The 19,955-nt window shown below is 36.3% G+C and overlaps 1 protein-coding gene across 15 annotated transcripts in view; it reads right to left on the bottom strand.

The window, feature by feature from the left end:
* The window catches only part of DECR1 (2,4-dienoyl-CoA reductase 1), a 45,752-nt gene that overhangs the window by 12,038 nt on the left and 13,759 nt on the right, over positions 1 to 19,955 (bottom strand). For 8 of the 15 annotated variants that reach the window (XR_011996583.1, XR_011996584.1, XM_072734357.1 and 5 more), the window contains 4 exons: positions 15,433 to 15,635; positions 12,819 to 12,876; positions 12,613 to 12,699; positions 11,299 to 11,446 (listed from right to left, as the gene is read on the bottom strand). Coding sequence is in view for 13 of the 15 variants with exons in the window: in XM_072734357.1 (XP_072590458.1) it covers positions 11,299 to 11,446; positions 12,613 to 12,699; positions 12,819 to 12,876; positions 15,433 to 15,635 (496 nt within the window). In the remaining 2 variants the exon portion in view is untranslated. Of the gene's footprint in view, positions 1 to 11,298; positions 11,447 to 12,612; positions 12,700 to 12,818; positions 12,877 to 15,432; positions 15,636 to 18,062; positions 18,125 to 19,955 lie in introns of all 15 variants that reach the window. The other 7 variants (XM_072734350.1, XM_072734355.1, XM_072734351.1 and 4 more) reach the window with 1 other exon arrangement.

Here is a 19,955-nt window from a genome sequence, read left to right on the forward strand (position 1 = left end):
TCATGCAAAAAACACTATTTTGAAACTGATAATATCCAGTTTTTTTACTACTATCTAGAACTTTAACTGATGTTTGACTTCCCAGTTAGTCTGCCAATTTTGCTGAAATTTCACTCCTGGCCTTGAACCTACCCAAGTATCTATAGCCACAGTTTGAACCCAACTTCCGTCATCATCTTGATAGATTTCAACAACCAGATGGACAAGATTAGAAATCTCAAATTTCTATGATCTCCCCATCTCCAACGACTTTCACTGCTACCCAAGAGCCACAACCTGAGCTTTGCCATCATGCCAAAATACTGATACAGTGCCTCCCTCCCTCTCTGGATCCTGTCCTTCCAGTTCTCTCATACCCTCGTACTACATGTGCTCCTTGAGACGTCATTATAAATTCTTAGTTTTTCCTCTCATATTCTTTAGGCTCATAATTCCCTCCAGCTCTAACTTGCCAATTTACCACCTAGAAAATTATTATGAATTAATCACTTAATGCCTAGCCACCATGTTGTCTCAACATATCCACCCTCAGCTCCTCAGTACCAGGACTGCTTTCTCCACTCTGAAAAGGAAGGGGTTTTATCACTGTTATGAATTGTGGGTAAATGCCACTGGAAAGATGGAGCTGCAATTTGACCTAGGCTCTCAACATCACTTATTAACTCTATCAGTACCGAGGGTTAAGACCCTCCACCAGTTTCGGATTCACAGCTCCTGCAATAGACCATCCTTTCACTGGTTCTTCCTTCTTTTTCCTTTAATACTTCTCTTCACTGGGCTCTCCCCTCAGTCATTAATCACGCTTCAATCTCCACTCAGAATGTATCTCTTCTTAAGATCCTTCTACTAAACTTTACTAATCTCCGGAGGGTAAGCTCCACACCCTCTACCTTCATTTCTTGCCTCCCCAGGTATTACACATTACACATAAGAACCCTGAACTTGTTATACTTCCTAAACATATGACTGGGCTATTGTTTGCTTTAATTACTCCATTTTTGCCAGCAATTAATCTTACTGCCAATCATGGCAAGAAGAGAATACTGCATTTCTCTGTCTTTTGGATTAGGACACAGAGGACCCTGTCTCTAGCCATTTTTCAATAGAAGCTCAGATTAAATTTAAATCTAAAAATCATCAGTGCTCTAAAAGTTAAAGGATTATATAGTTTTAAAAAAACAAAATAACTTCTTAAAAATATATTATTTACTAAGTGAAGACATTTCAGTCGAACATTTATTTATTTTTTTTTAAAGATTTTATTTATTCATGAGAGACAGAGAGAGAGAGAATGGCAGAGACACAGGCAGAAGGAGAAGCAGGCTCCATGCAGGGAGCCTGATGTGGGACTCGATCCTGGGTCTCCAGGATCGCACCCTGGGCAGAAGGCAGCGCTAAACCGCTAAACCTCAGGCTGCCCCTTAGTTGAACATTTAATATAGACACATCCTTCATACAGATTAAAACTTGCAAGTTTAATTACAATAAGTGATATTAGGGCTCTGATTTTTTCTAGTCTATTTTAATTATAGGTCCTGGTATCAAGTTCAGACACTTTATGGTCCCCTTGTAAAAGAGGGAGTAAAAATACATTTATCTTGGAGTCACCTAACATTTTCTTTAATAGCTAAGACTTACTGAGCACTAGTCTGGGCCAGACACTGTTCTTAACACTTTACAGGTACTTGTTCACTTAACCATCATAGCAATCTTCGGGAGAAGGTTCTACTATTATCTCTGATTTACAGAAGAAGACACTGAGGCATAGAAAAGTAAATTGTCCAAGTTCAAGTTCACATGAACATTAAGTGGTATAACCAGGATGAGAACAGGCAGTGTGATTCTAAAACCTACACTCTTAACCAGTATGTAAAATTGCCTCTCCAACAAATTTCCAATTACATAGTTTAAAAGAAAAAGATTCCTTTCAAATTTTCCAAATTGCCTTACCTTTATATTATCTTCATAATACACCAAAGTAAGGTACATATGGTGCTGCAACAAATTTTAACAAATGAGGTTTAAATGTTCCAACAACCTAGCAAGATAACTCTAGCAAAAAGTGATTTTAAAAAGGATACGAAAAAAATTAAAATAAAATAAAAAGGATATGAATGCTACCTTAATAAATTCCAACTGATGACTAGAAATGTATTTTTAAACATTCTTTAAATGTGCCCACTATTCTAAGGAAGGCCTGGGTACAACAGACAGAAATGCACCCATATGGTCCTAATATACATTAAAATCTATACTGTATTTAACTTGCACTCATACTACTGAAAGATGGGAAAGCCACATTCTACTCTTGGTCTACTATTCCTTGCTCGTGAAACAAGGAGCACTACTTCCATACTACTCAATTTTGTCAAAATGACTGGTCGTCTTCTTTTCTTCTAGTAGTGAAGATGACAGACATAACTGACAGAAGTGTAAGTGTTAAATGTGCCCTCCACTCCTCTTGTTTTTGTGGGTCTCAGGAATGTTTCATATCATAAATAGTGCATTACCTCTGTACTTAGGAATGAGTGAGGAACTCGCAGAGAGAGGAATGGAGACACGGGTATAGGGTTTGCACGTGGGATAGAAGTAATGTCTCCCGTGAGGGGAAAGCATTTCCAATCTTGAAGGATGGGAAAAGTGGACTTACAACATGGAAAAATAACAACCTGCAGCATGCATATTTTCAAATACTAATGTGTCCATCATAGCCTCTGAACAGGGCATCTTTCATTGAGTTGTGGAACTAGAGTTGGGCATGAAGGTTCTGTATGGCTTAGAGATAAATGGTTCTAGTCAGAATACATGTAAAAGAACAGCCCATGGGATGCCCGGGTGGCTCAGTGGTTGAGCATCTGCCTTCGGCCCAGGGCCTGATCCTGGAGACCTTGGATTGAATCCCACGTCGGGCTCCCTGCATGGAGCCTGCTTCTCCCTCTGCTTGTGTCTCTGCCTCTCCCTCTCTCTCTCTCTCTCTCTCTCTCTCTGTGTGTGTGTGTCTCATGAATAAATAAATAAAATCTTAAAAAAAAAAGAACAGCCCAACAAGGGGTGATTATAGAGGGAAGTGAGATTGAACAGCCAAGGGCACTGATGATGGAGAATGAGGGAAAAGAGACTGGTCAAGTACAATATCAATGGACTGGAAATAAGAATATTTTAAAATTGATTTTTGTGTTTACAAGTTCACACACGAGGTAGCGAAGCAAGATCATTAAAAACCTTGGATTTTCTGATAATTTATTAAAACAGCATATGAAAAGTATAAAGTATTTTACCTAGTTCAAGCTTTCAACTATTTCTTTATATCAACCGACCAAAAGGATGCTCTCTTTTTAAATTCTTTCTTCAGTCAGTGAATTGGTTCAATTTACTCTTCTTCTACACAAAGCTGCTGGTAAGATACTTCCAATGACACCCATCCACCCACAATTTCCTTTGGAGACATTTCTTAGTTACTGTCCTCTTTCCCCTCATTTTACATGATTAATCTGCCTAAACAGTGACCAGTCACTCCCTCCCTTTCCCCTACACAGGCTTCATATGGTTCAAGCTGTCTTGGACTGCAGCTGACTCTCGCTGACTCTTAGATACTCTGAAGCTCTGAAAATTATCTCCATCAAATTCTTTAAATTGTCTAAGCTACCATGTGTTTATTCACATGAATGAAGAAGGACAAGCACATTGGTAAAGCAATTTATATTTTTCATGAAGCTTTTGTATCTGTTTGTTCTGTTACTAAATCTTGGGTAAGTAATTAATTATATAATCTGTTTTATACATGGGAAAGCTGAGTAAAGGTAAAAACATCATGACTCCCTAAGTGTCCAAGTATCACATGTAAACTAGGTGACCATGACTTAAACTGAACTACCGTTCCTTCTTTTTTTTTTCACTAGACCACTTTATTTATTTATTTTTTAATTTTTATTTATGATAGTCACAGAGAGAGAGAGAGAGAGAGAGAGAGAGAGAGGCAGAGACAGAAGCAGGCTCCATGCACCAGGAGCCCGACATGGGATTCGATCCCGGGTCTCCAGGATCGCGCCCTGGGCCAAAGGCAGGTGCCAAACCGCTGCGCCACCCAGGGATCCCACTAGACCACTTTAAAAATATTATGTCAATTATAGGGAAACCTGGGTGGGTCAGTCGAATTCAATCTGATGTTTGGTTTCTGCTCAGGTCATGATCTCAGGGTTGTGAGATGGAGCCTGCTTAAGATTCTCTCTTTCACTTCTTCCCACTCCCCCACACATGCTCTCTCTCTCTCTCTCTCTCTCAAAAAAAAAAAAAAAATGTCAACTGTCAGTCTTAACAAAGAGAGTTAATGCTTATTAGGTACTTAACAAAGCATAGTTTCTCATCCGTCGAAGTGAAAATTTAAAATATTGGGAGTGGGGGTGACTGGGTGATGGGCACTGGGGGGGGGGGGCACTTGATGGGATGAGCCCTGGGTGTTATGCTATATGTTGGCAAATTGAACTCCAATTAAAAAAAAAAAAAAGACACACACACACACACACACACACACAAAAGAAAATTTAAAATATCTACCTCCTATATTATAAAAAACCTAACTCTGAGCCACCTGTTACTATAAGGGAATAATTTTAATACCTTACAGAGTCACTGCAAGTATTAAATGAATTAATAAATGTTTAGCATTTAGAACAAAACCTGATACAGAATAAGCACTCAATAAATGTCTGGTGTTAAAAAAAAAAAAAGAAGAAAAGATGAAAGGAAAGAAGGAAGGAGGAAACAGGAGGGAGGGAGGGAAGGAGGGAGGAAGGGAGGGAGGGAGGGAAGGAGGGAGAAAGAAAGAGGAAGAAAATTTGGTTAAAATTAAAATATTTCCTTATAAATAATGTTTTGCTTTTTGCTTTGTTCAGTATTCTAACACCTGTTGGGTCATCTATCTTTATTTAATAATTATAGAAGTTGCAGTAATGACTACAGAATTCTCATATGCTCTTATGTGGAAGGAATTCTGTCTTTTTGGTGGAAAGTAATCCACGTGACTCAGTTACCAAAGCTAGTAGAAAGTCAAGTATCATATCTGGGTAGTCTATCCTATAATAAAATTTAAGAAAAATCTGTTTTAGTTTGAATCTAAACAAATATGTTTTTCAAAGACAATCATAGATATGTGGCCAATATTTTCACTTGAATGTCAAGTGATTTAAGATTCTGATAAACAGCCAAATAGGACATTTATCATGCTGTATTGAACACTCATCTAATATGTTTTTGACAGTGGCACAAAAGACATTTTTTGGATGTAGGTTAAACATGATATCAATTTCAAAAGACAGGGCTGTAGCCAATGTATCATCTGTTCACAAAAAAACAGAGCTAAGGACTGCCAGTGCAGGTAGAAAAGAGGAAGCAACATCTGCATATAAATTCCCCTGGCTGATCCCTAACCTGAAAAAGCACTGCAATGGCTCTAAGAAATTCAAATCAATGTTAATAGCTGGAAGCTGAAAAAGTGAGCCTTAAGAAAATTTTAGCAAAACAAATCTAGCAATATACAAATAGGATAATTTATCACAACCACGCAGGATTTCTATTTGGAATGCACTGTTGGTTTAAAAAGTCAAAAATTAACCAATGGAATTCATAATATTAATGGGCTTTTTAAAATGGACATCTCAACAAATAGAGAAAAAAGATTTGACAAATTTAATACCTATTCATGATTTAAAAAAAAAAAAACTGGGATCCCTGGGTGGCGCAGCAGTTTGGCGCCTGCCTTTGGCCCAGGGCGCGATCCTGGAGACCCAGGATCGAATCCCACGTCGGGCTCCCGGTGCATGGAGCCTGCTTCTCACTCTGCCTATGTCTCTGCCTCTCTCTCTCTCTCTCTGATGACTATCATAGATAAATAAAAATTAAAAAAAAAAAAAAAAACTGTCAGCAAACTAGATACAGAAGCAAATTTCCTCAACCATAAACAGCATTTAGGAAAAACTACAGGTAAACTAATAATTAATGATAAACTATCTGAGAGCTTTCCTCTTGTCATCAAGAGGAAGCATTTGCTTTCACCACTGCTATTCAACACTGAACAGGGGGTCCCAGCTGATAAAACAAGGTGAGAAAAGGAAATACAAATTAGAAAAGAAGATGCACAAAATGTCTTTTTTCACAACTATCAAGAATATAGAAAATCCTAAGGAGTCTACTGAAAAAGCTGTAAGAACTATTAAGACATTTTAGCAAGCTCACAGAATAAAGGTTAGTATACAAAAACAAGTTCACTGTATTTCTAAATATTAGAAGCAAACAATTATAAAATTTAGAAAACAGATTTAAAATAGTGACAAAAATATAAAATTATTTAGCAGAAATTCAATAAAATTTATATGACCTGCACACTGAAAATAGCAAAACATTGCTGACAGAAATTAAAGACCTAAACAAATGGAAAGATATTGCATGCTGAGGGACTGAAGGATAATATGGTCAAAATGTCACTTCTCCCCAATATAATCTATAGATTTACTACAAACCAGGTCAAAATTTCAGTAGACTCTTTTGTAAAAATTATTGAATTCTGAAATTTATATGAAAATGCTAAGAACACAGAACAGTGAAAGTAATTCAGAAAAAAACTAAAGCTGGAGGACTCACAATAACTGATGTCAAACTAATATGAAGCTCAAATAATTTATATATGATATATTGGACTCAGTATTAGATATTCAGATTTTCCACAGAAGTACCAAAGTATTTCAATGAGGAAAGGATGGACAGATGCATGCAAAAATTAACCTTGACTGTTATCTCATACCAAATGCAAACATTAAATCAAAATGGATAACCTAAATATAACAATGAAAACTATAAAAGTTCCAGAAGAAAACAATAGAGAAATTGTTACCTTGGGTTAAAGAAATATCTCTTAGGACTCAAAAAGCATGAGTCATAAAAGGAAAATTTCACTAAGCTGAACAACATCAAAATTTAAAATGTTTCATCTTTAGAAGACATCGTTAAGAACATGAAAAGACAAATCATAGACTGAGAAAAAATATTTGCAAAAACATATCTGATAAAAGATTTATATTTAGAATACGTAAAATAACTTTTCATTCAATTCAATACCAAAAGACAACCTAATAAAAAAAAAAAGATTAGAACAGACACTTCGAAGAATGTATACAACTGATGAATAATCACATGAAAAGATGCTCAACTTCATTAGTCAGTAGAGAACTCTAAGTTAATATCACAAACAAAGGACCACTACACAAACTGAGGAAGACTAAAATGTAATATAACCAAGCCAGTGTGGGGCAGAATGAGGTACAAATGCATCTTATAAAGTGCTGCTGGGAATGCAATCTCCTAGAGCCAATTTGGAAAACAGTTTGATAGATTCATCAAAATTTAGTTCCTTCAAAAAAAAAAAAAATTAGTTCCTTCTGCTCAGCAAAAGGTAACTGATAGGGAAATGAAAAGAAAGCAACAGATTGGGAGAAAATATTCCAAACACATACTATTATCTCACAAAGTACTCGGTCCAGATTAAACAAAGAATTTCTAAATATCAGTAATAAAAAAGACAATCCACTAAAAATGGATTAAAAGCTAAGAGTGGGGATGCTTGGGTAGCTCAGTCAGTTAAGTGTCTGATTCTTGATTTCACCTCGGGTCATGGTCTCAGGATCGTGAGATTGAGCCCTGTGTTAACTCCACACTCACCAGAGTCTCCTTAAGATTCTCTCTTCCTTTCCCTCTCCCCACCTCATGCTCTCGCGTGCTCTCTCTCTCTCTCTCTCTCTCTCTCTCAAGAAAGAAAAATAAAAAAGCTAAGTCAGAAGATAGGAGAGGAACCCTTTGGTGGTAGTGGAAATGTTCTGTCTTGGTCGGTTACCTAAGTGAGTAAGTTTATCAGAAGTTCAATTTAAACACATAAAATCTGTGGATCTCACTATATATAAATTCTACCTCAATTTCAGCAAAACAAATTAATATATTCAAGTTATGAATTGGTTTACTCTTTTCTTTAATCAGTTTATAATAATCTTGATTTCATACTGTTTGCATATTGGTATATGAAAGTGCTTTGTAAATTAAAAAGTACCATAGTGGTATAAAATATTATTAGTACTACCGCAATAAAGTATGTATGTATGTATGTATGTATGTATTTATTTATTTATTTATTTATTTTTCCAAAGATTTTGTTTATTTATTCATGAGAGACAGAGAGAGAGAGGCAGAGACACAGGCAGAGGGAGAAGCAGGCTCCATGCAGGGAACCCAATGTGGGACTCGATCCCGGGTTTCTAGGATCAGGCCCTGGGCTGAAGGCGGCGCCAAACCGCCGAGCCACCCGGGCTGCCCAATAAAGTATTTCTTATATGTCCTGGGGCATCCGGGTAGCTCAGTTGGTTAGCGTGACTCTTGATTTCAGCTTAGGCCATGGCCACTGGTCATGGGATCAAGTCCCATGTCAGGCTCCACTCCACGCTCAGTGGGGAGTCTGCTTGAGATTCTCTCCCTCCTTCCCCTCTGCCCCTGCCACACTCTCTCTCTCTTTCTCTAAAACGATAAATAAATCTTTAAAAAAATACTTCTTACATGTCCTAAAATCACCTCTTGTGAGTTTCAAGAGGTATCTCTTCAGTTTCTAGTGATCTAGGGTTTAATGGAAAATTTCAGTATTTGTCCTATCCTTTGTGACTAGATTTAAAAAAAAAAACATATTAGTCTTTTAGTCTCTTCCCATTGCACGTTCTCTCAATTCTTTAATAAAATTAGGTATTCTCTTCCATACTGTTCACTAATTTGTACATTGATACATAATATCTTAAAGATGAGGGGACCTCAGCATATTTTCAATATCCTTCCCAATAAGGAACAGCCACTTTTTTACTGACCTTTGTGGTTTTATAAAAGCACATTGGGCTAAGGTCTTTAAGAGTTTCCTAAATCTTTTGTTTGTTCATATCTATTAATTTTGCATCAAAACTCTGCTACTCATAAACATGTTTTAATAATGTCCTTCTGATTCTTTGCTTCTCTAGCTAAGGCCACTGCTCTCTTGATCCTCAGTCACCTGCTATTCCCTCTCTGAGTACATGTCATCAACAATTCCTGTAAGCGTCTATCTTTCAGTTGCTGGCATCCTCATCTTCTCTAGTCTGACTTCCCTGGGTATCTTACCTTGACTGACATCTTAGATCCCAGACCACTGAACATACTTCTGACCGCAGATTACCATAGATGGCCTGCTCCCTGAACTGACTTCCACTTTGATACACTTCCGAGATCATTAGCACCTGAGATCCCCAACTGTTGCTCCAACACCAGACCAGGCCCCATACACTGTGCTCTCCAGGACCCAAGGGCACAAGTCCTTCAAATTCTGTCAGGTTATGGCATCAATAACTGACAGGGATCTTGGAGGAATAAAAACTGGCTTCCATCTTTTAAAAAGTCTTAACTAATATATTTTTAATGAACCCCATAGAATTTTAATCCAATGTGATGAATAAAAATAGATCATAGCCTGTTAAAATGAAAGACAATAAATGAGAAAAGAAGGGAGAGCCAGCCAGAAATCAAGAGTCACAGGGATGGGCAGCGGAAGGAATAAGAGAGAATGAGGAGAAAAGCACAAAAGGAGAGATAAAGAGTGAAGAGGTAACAGAGTGAAGAGGTAACAGAGAGGAACAGGGAAAGAAATAGAAAAATGAGTAAGATTAGAGAGAAAATCAGACAGAGGCAGAGGGAGAGAGAAGAGACACAGAGGTCAAGGATCCTTGGACAGAGAAAGGAAGAGAGAGGAGCCAGCCCATTCGTCTCTGTCTCCTTTCTCAACCATCCATCTCTCCTGAAAAAAAAAAAAAAAAAAAACAGAATCAAAAACAAAACAAAATAAAAGCATGGAAACTCCAAAAGGAACGGATACCCACTTTGCTGCAGTGGGAATGAGTGACCTGGGGCTTCCATCCCAGTGAGTACATGAGAAAGGATGGAGCTTATACATGTACAAAAACAGCAAGCACCCTCTAGCAGCCCTCTGCCTGCCCCTACATCCTTTCTCAAGCTGGCTCGAGAATCACTCACACAGTAAAGAAGAAATTAAATCTAACGAGGCAAAGATTTCCGAACCAGAAGAAGGAAACTGGCCAGCTCCATGCCTTCCTTTCTCCCCCCAAGACCCAAAGGACATCCTTCAAGGAGCACCAGGACTCTTCCTCCTTTTCCTTGCTCAGAATACTCTCCACCCTGAGAAATACCACGATCTATCAAGTCCCAACCCCTCCCCACCTTGTTTGGCGACAGAGTCTCATCCACCTCTGACATTTGGGCATATAGCACAAGACCTGCTACATTAAAGTCATCAGTAAGTGTCCATTAAACGAATAAACATACACGGATTTTAGACATATATGTATATACACACACACACATATCACACATATATTTATATTGCACAGACTTTTATAAAGTTTGTTCATAGTACTAAACAAAAATGTTCTAGTAACTTCTCTCTACATCTAGTCCCCCAGATGACTACACTGACGTCACCATCATCCAAACTATTCACTCAGCACAAACTCTCTCATCTAATCAGTAATGCCTGTTGATTTTGTCTGCTAAATGTCTCCTAATTTATCCCCTATGTCATGCAGCCACATACCAAAGGAAAAGTCAAACCCTTCGGAATGTCTTCCTAATCTCTTCCATCCCCCCACATTGTTGCCAGTATGCTTTCCAATCAAGTCACATTCTTCATGAGACAGCTTCAAGAGAAATCCATAAGGAAATCTCTCCCCATTTCCTTCAGAATTAACATCAAATTTTCTATTTTGGTACTGGGAACTTTCCCAATTATACCCAAACCACCTCCCCATAATCATTTCCCGCCATTCTTCTTCCTCCTCATCTCTAACCACATCAAATTTGCATCAGTCTCTAAACCCAGTTTTGCTCCTCCAGCAGGTCTCTTTCCATGGACTTCCCACACACACCCCACTTCCCCACATCTAGATCTTTGGAAATTCGGCTCAAATTGCATCTTATTCCTCAATCTGATAACCATCGCTAGGGAGAGTTAGTTGTTCTTGTCTCTGGGTTTCCCACACACATAAAATATATATTTATTATAGCTCATATCATAACATGTGATAATCACCTCAGTATCTTTCCTCTCCATTAGACTATGAGTTGTACAAGTATCGACACTGTCTTATTGACTTTTATAAATATCCCAGGGTTTATCACGGAACGTGTGTGTACTAAGGACCCAATAAACACATGAAAAATTAATCAACATACCTTTCTGTGCTTTAATTAGTTGCTTTCCAATTTCTAATGTCACATAGGCAGTACCATTTAGAACTATGTCAGTTATGGTCTTCCAAGCATTAGCAGAGAGTCTTTCAGTGGGAGAAATAAAATTCCCTGCTGCGTTGTTTATCACAATCTAATAGATGAATAAGGCAAGTTATAGAAATTTCTATAGAAGTTATAGAAGGAAGAACATTTTCCCTGAAGAGTTTTTTACTTCTGAAACTTATTAACCCAAATAATACGATAAAGCTAAAGTTAATAGTGTGCTATAAAATAATACCATGGGATTTGGTTTGGTTTTATTTTTTGAGCCTGTGAAAATCTCACCAATTTACCAAATTTCAGAATCCTCTTTGTCTCAAAATCACAATAGAATCTATCATTAAGAAAACAAATGTGGACTAAGCATATCTACCATTTGTCTAACTGTATTTCAAGGAATCTCAAAATGTCTTTTAATTTCTGGTGACATGTTGGCTTAATTTAACCCAATGAAATTCTTGGTTGATAACATGTTTCCTCACCATTGATAAAGATTCTTCTTAGTTCTACTAGCAGATTCAATATTACTGGTCTGTCTGAAACTATCTTTAAGTTAGAACAGTCCTCTCTTGGGCCGCCTGCGTGGCTCAGCAGTTGAGCATCTGCCTTCAGCCCAGGGCGTGATCCTGGAGTCCCCGGATCAAGTCCCACATCGGGCTCCCTGCATGGAGCCTGCTTCTCCCTCTGCCTGTGTCTCTGCCCCTCTCTCTGTGTGTTTCTCACGAATAAATAAGTAAAGTCTTTTTAAAAAAAGAGACTATTGGAAGAAATCGCTTCTTTCCAATACATGAACCAAAACAACAGCAAAAATGCCTATGCACATCTCTGGTCTTAAAGGAAAAATCTGCAGTATCTTACAGATCTCTTTACTTGTACCATTCTCCTCTATCGATAGAGATAATCCAAAATTATTAGGAAAAGCAAAGCACATGAATCATTTAAACTAGATATTATGCCCTTGGATAACTGCTCTTCTTATTTCATAATCTTATTACATAAAGTGAAATCAGGTTTGTTCTATACAACTGTAAATTCATTTTTAAAGTATTTCCGAAAGGCAGTGGTGTAGCAGTTCACCTAATCTGTTCGCTGCTCTGAGCAAAGCCAGCTCTTTGCTAAGGACAGAAAACAGGTGCTTCTCAACACAGCACTTGCTCACATCAATATTTTATTCCCTTAGTGCATCCTTAGCACATCTTGGTGGGTGTCATCAACATCAAACACCTCATACTTTGGCCTCAACACCATTACACTTACAGCAGGATGTCCTGCAACTTTGATCAATTCCGACACAGTCTTTTGCACCATTTCAGGATTCCTAACATCACACTGAATTGCATGAACCTGAAAAATATCAGAGAGAAAAGAGAATCCTAAATTTTTCAGACTTCTTAAACTAAAAACATGAATAAGTTATTTAAGCATGTTTTAATTCCTAAATCTGAATTAAATAACTCTTTTACCTTATTTCCAGTCTGAGAAGAAATTTGTTCTGCGGTATCTTTTAAAACGTCAATGTTTCTAGAAATAAAACACATGGTACTTTGTGTAAGCTCTGAAATAAGTTCATATTTTTCATCTTTTTAATTCCATAAATTAAAAAACAAAGAGAATCTATAGCTTAAACTGATGTAATTTTGACAAAATGCAAAAGCTTTATCTACAGTCAGCTTGAATGAATTCACTTTCTAAAAGTTAAATTAGTATAATTTTTATATATCTAATACTCAATTACTGAGTTATTTACCTTTAATCTAATTATTTTATATCTACTCACAAATTTGAAGTTATTTCCTTAGTAAAAAATACTGATTCAAAGGGGCACATGCACTCCACTGTTTGTAGTAGTGGATCAACAATAGCCAAATTATGGAAAGAGCCCAAATGCCCATCAACTGATGAATGGATAAAGAAGATGTGGGGTATGAATAAAGAATGGATATATATATACACATATATATATATATATGAATGGATAAACAAGGAGTGGTGTGTGTGTGTGTGTGCGCACGCACGTATGCATAATGGAATATTACTCAGCCATCAAGAAGAATGAAATCTTGCCATTTGTAACAATGTGGATGGACCTAGAGAGTATTATTATGCTAGGGAAATAAGTCAGTCAAAGAAAGACAAATATTATATGATTTCACTCATGTGGAATTTAAGAAACAAAACAGATGAACATAGAAGAAGGAAAAAAAGAGAGAGAGGGAGAGAGGCAAACCATTGGAGACCCTTAACTATAGAGAACAAACTGAGAGTTGCTTGAGGGGAGGTGGGTAGATGAGCTAAATAATGGGTATTGTTAAGATGAGCACCGGGTGTTATATATAAGTGATGAATCACTAAATTCTATTCCTGAAACCAATATTACACTATATGCTAACTAGAATTTAAATAAAGACTTGAAACATGAAAAAAAATAAAATAAAATTATTTCCTTAGTATATAATCACTTCTGTTCCCTTGCCCAAACCTGCTTTAGAAAGAAAACACATTCATGATATAATGTAAACTTACATTATACTATATAAAATCTGTTATGTATAAGATTTATGTTAGTAGATTTTAGACCAAATTTAAAGATATAAAAGCATTATATGCATTCAGTTTCACATTCTTGAAAGAAACACAAAAAGAAACCGTAAATATAAAATATGTAGTGTTACAAAGAAAATAATACTTTAATATTTGTAAAAACACTATAATATCTTAAAAAAATGTTCAGGCCAATTTGCATTAAAGGAAACATCTGAAAGTAGTTCCTTTGGGCCTTTGTAAATTACATAGTGACTTGTTGTCATTCAGATTCCTATTCAGCCTATCTAAAAATTTTACACTTTTCAAAATAAAAGGAAGTTGTAGATTTTGGGGCCTGTCTCTAAAGTTCTAGACTTACACAGTTATAGGATCCCAGGATATGCCTAAATAAGAAATTCCATCTACATCGCCTTATCCTTCCTACATTTATCACAATAGATGTTTTGAAACATCTGCCCGTCTTATAGAAAATGGAAGGGTTATGCCCATTATCTTAGTACAAGGCTAACTATCCTTTGAAGCAGTAACTATAATCACTCCTAACTGAAAACAAAGCAGCCTCAATACAGTACTTTTTAACTTAAGCTTCAGGTTTAGGGAAAAAAATTCTATCACTGAATTTGGTTAATATATACATCATCAATTTCATAATCAATCATTACTGATCTTCCTCAGCCTAACAATGGGGTTACATCCCTGGTAAACCCATCGTAAGTTGAAAATACCATAATTTGAACATGCATTTAATACACCTGACCTAGTAAACATCATCGCTTAACCTGGCCTAAAGGTTAAGCCAGGTTGACTTACATTAATGATTAACATTAGCCTATAGCTGGGCAAAATCATTTGACATAAAACCTGTTTTATAATAAATTATTGAATATCTCATGTAATCTTATTGAATACTGTACTGAAAGTGAAAAAGCAGGGCAGCCCGGGTGGCTCAGCGGTTTAGTGCCGCCTTCAGCCCAGAGTGTGATCCTGGAGACCCGGGATCGAGTCCCACATCAGGCTCCCTACAGGGAGCCTGCTTCTCCCTCTCCTGTGTCTCTGCCTCTCTCTGTCTCTCATGAATAAATAGATAAAATCTTAAAAAAAAAAAAATAGAAGGGTTGTACGGGTACAAAATGGGTGTGAATATTATCATTTCCTTACCCTTATGACCAAGGGGATGACTGGGAGCTGAAATGCACTGCTGGCATCATGAAAGAGTATCTTACCACATATTATTAGTCTGGGAAAAGTTTCAATTTCCAAGTACAGTTTCTACTGAATGTGTATCACTTTCACACCATTGACCATTGTAAAGTCAAAAAATCCTAAATTGAAATCAATGTAAATCATGGTCCATCTGTATTTCTAGCATTACAAATTATAACTGATTTTTCCAAGGAAATTTGTTTAAATAATCTAAAGGATATTTCATAGAAAATTAAATTCAAAAACTCTGGTAAACGGTGTTTTCAATATCATGGCACAGAACTATTTTATAATAGACTCTTGTCAGGCAATTTGCTGACCATGACTTACCGGCTGGCTATCACACACTGAGCACCCAGGCTGGACAGAAGGGCTGTCATTCCTTTACCAAGGCCAGTACCTCCTCCCGTAATAAATGCCACTTTTCCTTGAAAACTACTGGGCGGTAGCATCGCTTTTTGAAGGGGTGGGAAGAATTTAGACTGAAAAGCTTCATTGTTTTGATACAATAGTTGTGTTCCAAAACTGAAAAACTGAAAGGGAAAAACAGATTAATTGAAACTTTTGTAAATGCATTTCCACAAAATAGATGAATTTCAAAAAATTTACTCTTGAATGTACTGTTAATCAAATTCTTAGTTTAACAAACTCACTGTAAACATATTGTACTGTATTTAATCAATTATGACTCTCTTTTCTACTGGGATGTTAAGTAAGATAGCGGAATGGTTAAAAGCATGGGCTTCGGAGCATGACTACATACAACAGAATTTTCTCTCTAGTTGTATAACCTGCAAGTGATTTAACCTCTTTGTGCCTCAATTTTCTTTTATAAACGGAGACAATAACAGAACCTTATTCATAGGACATTTTAAGTATCACATGAATAAATACAAATAAAATACCAAGACCATTCTTTAGTATATACTAACCATTCTATAAGTGCTAGTATTATTATTTACAGGGGTTCTGCTTAAATTTAACTTTAAAAAGAACTAACCGAACAAGGAACAGTCAACAAAACTAAAAGACAACCTATGTAATGGGAAAAGATATTTGTAAATGTCCTATCAGATAAAGGGCTAGTATCCAAAATCCATAAAGAACTTATCAAACACAACACCCAAAAAATAAAATTCCAGTCAAGAAATAAACAGAAGACATGAACAGATATTTCTCCAAAGAATACAAACAGATGGCCAACAGACACATGAAAAAATGCTCAACATCACTCCACATGCAGGAAATACAAATCAAACCCACAAGGAGATGCCACCTCACACTGATCACAATGGCTAAAATGAACAACTCAGGGATCAACAGATGTTGGCGAGGACACAGAGAATGGGGAACCCTCTTACACTGTTGGTGGGAATGCAAGCTGGTGCAGCCACTCTGGAAAATGGTATGGAGTTAAAAACAGAACTCGCCTACGACACAGCAATCACACTACAAGGTATTTATTTAAAGGACAGAACCATAGTGATCCGAAAGGGCACATGCAATCCAATGTTTATAGCAGCAATGTCCATAATAGCCAAAATATGGAAAGAGCCCACATGTCCATAGACAGATGAATGGATAAAGAGGATGTGGAATATATATATAATGGAATATTCCTCAGCCATCAAAAAGAATGAAAACTTGCCATTTGCAATGATGTGGATGGAACTAGAGGGTATTATGCTAAGCGAAATAAATCAAAGATAAATACCATACGACTTCACTCATATGTGGAATTTAAGAAACAGAACAGATGAACATAGGGGAAGGGAAGGAAAAAATAAAATGAAAATTGAGAGGGAGACGCTGAACTCTAGGAAACAAACTGAGGGGTGCTGGAGGGGAGGTGAATGTGGGATAAGGTACCTGGGTGATGGGCATTAAGGAGGGTGCTTGATGGAATGAACACTGGGTGTTATATGTGACTGATAAATAACTAAATTCTACCTCTGAAACTAATAAACAATTTAAAAAGATGTTAGTTGAATGATGCATTCTTTAAAAAAAGATGCAAAAAAAGAACATAAAGCATATTCATCTTTTAACAAGAATAATTTGGATAAAAATCACATTCCGTTTTTGAATCACTGAAGAAAATTATTAAAATCTCCTCATAAGGCTTATTAAATCAAATGCCTCTTCCTATATTGTCCTTTAGATAATAAATTTACAACAGATGACTACTTGTTATATTTGAAATAGGGGAAAAATAACAATTTACACTAAAAATATATGTATTGTCCTATCTTATGTCTTACAACTCACATCCTCACATTACTTGTGAAAATCACTGCCATTCTCTCATTTAATTATAAAAAGAAACTTTAAGTGTTGAACATAATAACAAACAATAAAGAGCTAATTTTATTAAGTGCTTACCATGTGTCAGGATTCGATATCAAACCAGTTCATTTTCACCACCCCATTAAATAGGTATTATTTTTACCCCACTGTACAGGAAGTCCCAGAGAAGTTAAATATATTGCCCAAGTTATGGAACCAAGATTCAAATGTGATCTGGCTCCAGAGCCCTCCCCCATCACCTTGTGTATTTCCTCCCTCGCTGAACTCCTACATTAATGATCTGAACTCATTAATGATCACACCAAAGAGGCACATGATATTCCCCATCAGGTCATGGTTGGAAGATTAAAATCCCAGAATCTATCATTTCCTGCTAGAATATTCCTGTAAGCCAAGTGGGCTGCTGCATCAGTTGGCCTGGGATACCCGGAAAATTTCTCTTAAGGAAACAATTGGTAATGTGGGCAATGATTTACACAAGAAAATGTGTACGATATGATATTAAGTAAAAAAAAAAAAAAAAAAGTATATAATATGTTAACTATAAATAGAAATATATGCTTTAAAAAAAAGACTAATGAAGTAACAACAGTAAGTAGTAGATTCAATATTTATCATTTGCCAGGGTCTACTAAAGACTTTCAGTGCATTACCTCACAACAATCCTATATGGTGAATTCTGTCTGCTGTTATCCCCAATTTATAGATGGAAAAGCTGAAAAATAGAAAGGTCAATTAACCGACTTTAAAGAAGTAGAAAAATAGGAAGTAGAAAAGACTTGATGCGTCCAAGATGTCTGACTTCAGAGTCCATCCATTACCTTCCTTACAGTTATTATCTCTAGATGATGAGATTACGGATGATTATTTTTGCTTTTCGTTTGGTTTTCAGTATTTTCAAAATCTTTTCAATAAGTATGATTTGCTTTTGTAATCAGGAAAAAATGTTGTTGGAAGACAAAATTTGAAAACATGTATAAAATAATTGAAGATAAATTTGTGAATCTGATTATGTTCCATGCTGGTCATTGTATTTCCTTTAGCTTCATGTTGACAAAGCATTTTCTTTTTGCATCCTTTTGCCAAAGCATAATAACCCAAGCGACCTACAATAATCTTTCTCTACAAAAATGGCAGTTTTACTTAAGCCTGCCACTGCCTCCAGGACTATTACATTAAGATGATGAATCAGGAAATTTGCACAAGTAGGCTGGTGAGTTTGTCATTTCCCATTAATAATGAAAAAATGTGTTCTAATTTTCCAAAGGCTCTAAAATGAATTTTTACTTATTTAGTGCTGATTTGTATAGAGAATGTGACATGGTACTTTATGAAAGATAAATTAAGTAAATAAAATATTTGTATACAAACATTTTTTATTTATCTTAAAACATTTTCTAAACTTCCTCAATAGGGATCTCCCTGGGTGGCGCAGCGGTTTGGCGCCTGCCTTTGGCCCAGGGTGTGATCCTGGAGACCCAGGATTGAATCCCACGTCGGGCTCCTGGTGCATGGAGCCTGCTCCTCCCTCTGCCTGTGTCTCTGCCTCTCTCTCTCTCTCTTTATGACTATCATAAATAAATTTAAAAAAATTTTTTTAAATAAATAAAAAAATAAATAAACTTCCTCAATAATAGAAGAATATAGAGGTAAAAATATAATCACTTTGATAACAATCCCTAGTAAGTGTCTATAAGGTATCAGGTGACTACACAGCACAGGCATACCTGTTGTGTTTTACTTGATCTAATCATACTGATTTTTCCCACCAAACAAAAGTGAAGAAATTGATAGGCTATTTTATTTCATTACCTTCTGATAATTCATAGCATAAATGCTATTAAATATTAAATCCAAACCATCTTTCTTCCTAAAAACAAGTTGTTCATTTTAATATTAAGACCCATAGAAATGAACAGACCTCACAGAATCTTGTGGTATTCCGTCTCCTATTTCTACAGAGGATCTTGAATAACCTGAAACAGCATTTTGGCCATTTCTTTTTGAGTCATAGAAAGTAGATACAAATTACCTTGCTTTGTGTTTTTTCCAGAAATAAGTTGTCTTTTGAAAGTAGATATAACATCTTTCATATCAAGATTGATTTCTTTGAACATCTTTATTTTTTAAATTTTTTAAATTTAAATTCAAGTTAGTTAACATATAGTGTATTATTAGTTTCAGGGGTAGAATTCAGAGATTCACCAGTTGCATATAATACCCAATGCTGATTCCATCAAGTGCCCTCCTTAATGCCCATCTCCCAGGTACCCCATCCCCCACCCACCTCCCCTCCAGTTACCTTCGGTTTGTTCCCTATAGCTGAGTCTCTTATGGTTTGTCTTCCTCTCTCTCTCTCTCTCTCTCTCTCTTTTTCTGTTTTTATCTTATTTTTCCTTCCCTTCCCCTATGTTCATCTGTTCTGTTTCTTATATTCCACATATGAGTGAAATCATATGGTATTTGTCTTTCTCTGGATATCTCTAAAATCTAAAACTCTTAAAATTCTCTAACATCTTTCACTTTGGCAAACAAATTTGCTTACT

The sequence above is a fragment of the Vulpes vulpes genome, chromosome 13, assembly GCF_048418805.1.
Source record: "Vulpes vulpes isolate BD-2025 chromosome 13, VulVul3, whole genome shotgun sequence".
In the NCBI taxonomy this organism is placed as follows: Eukaryota; Metazoa; Chordata; class Mammalia; order Carnivora; family Canidae; genus Vulpes; species Vulpes vulpes.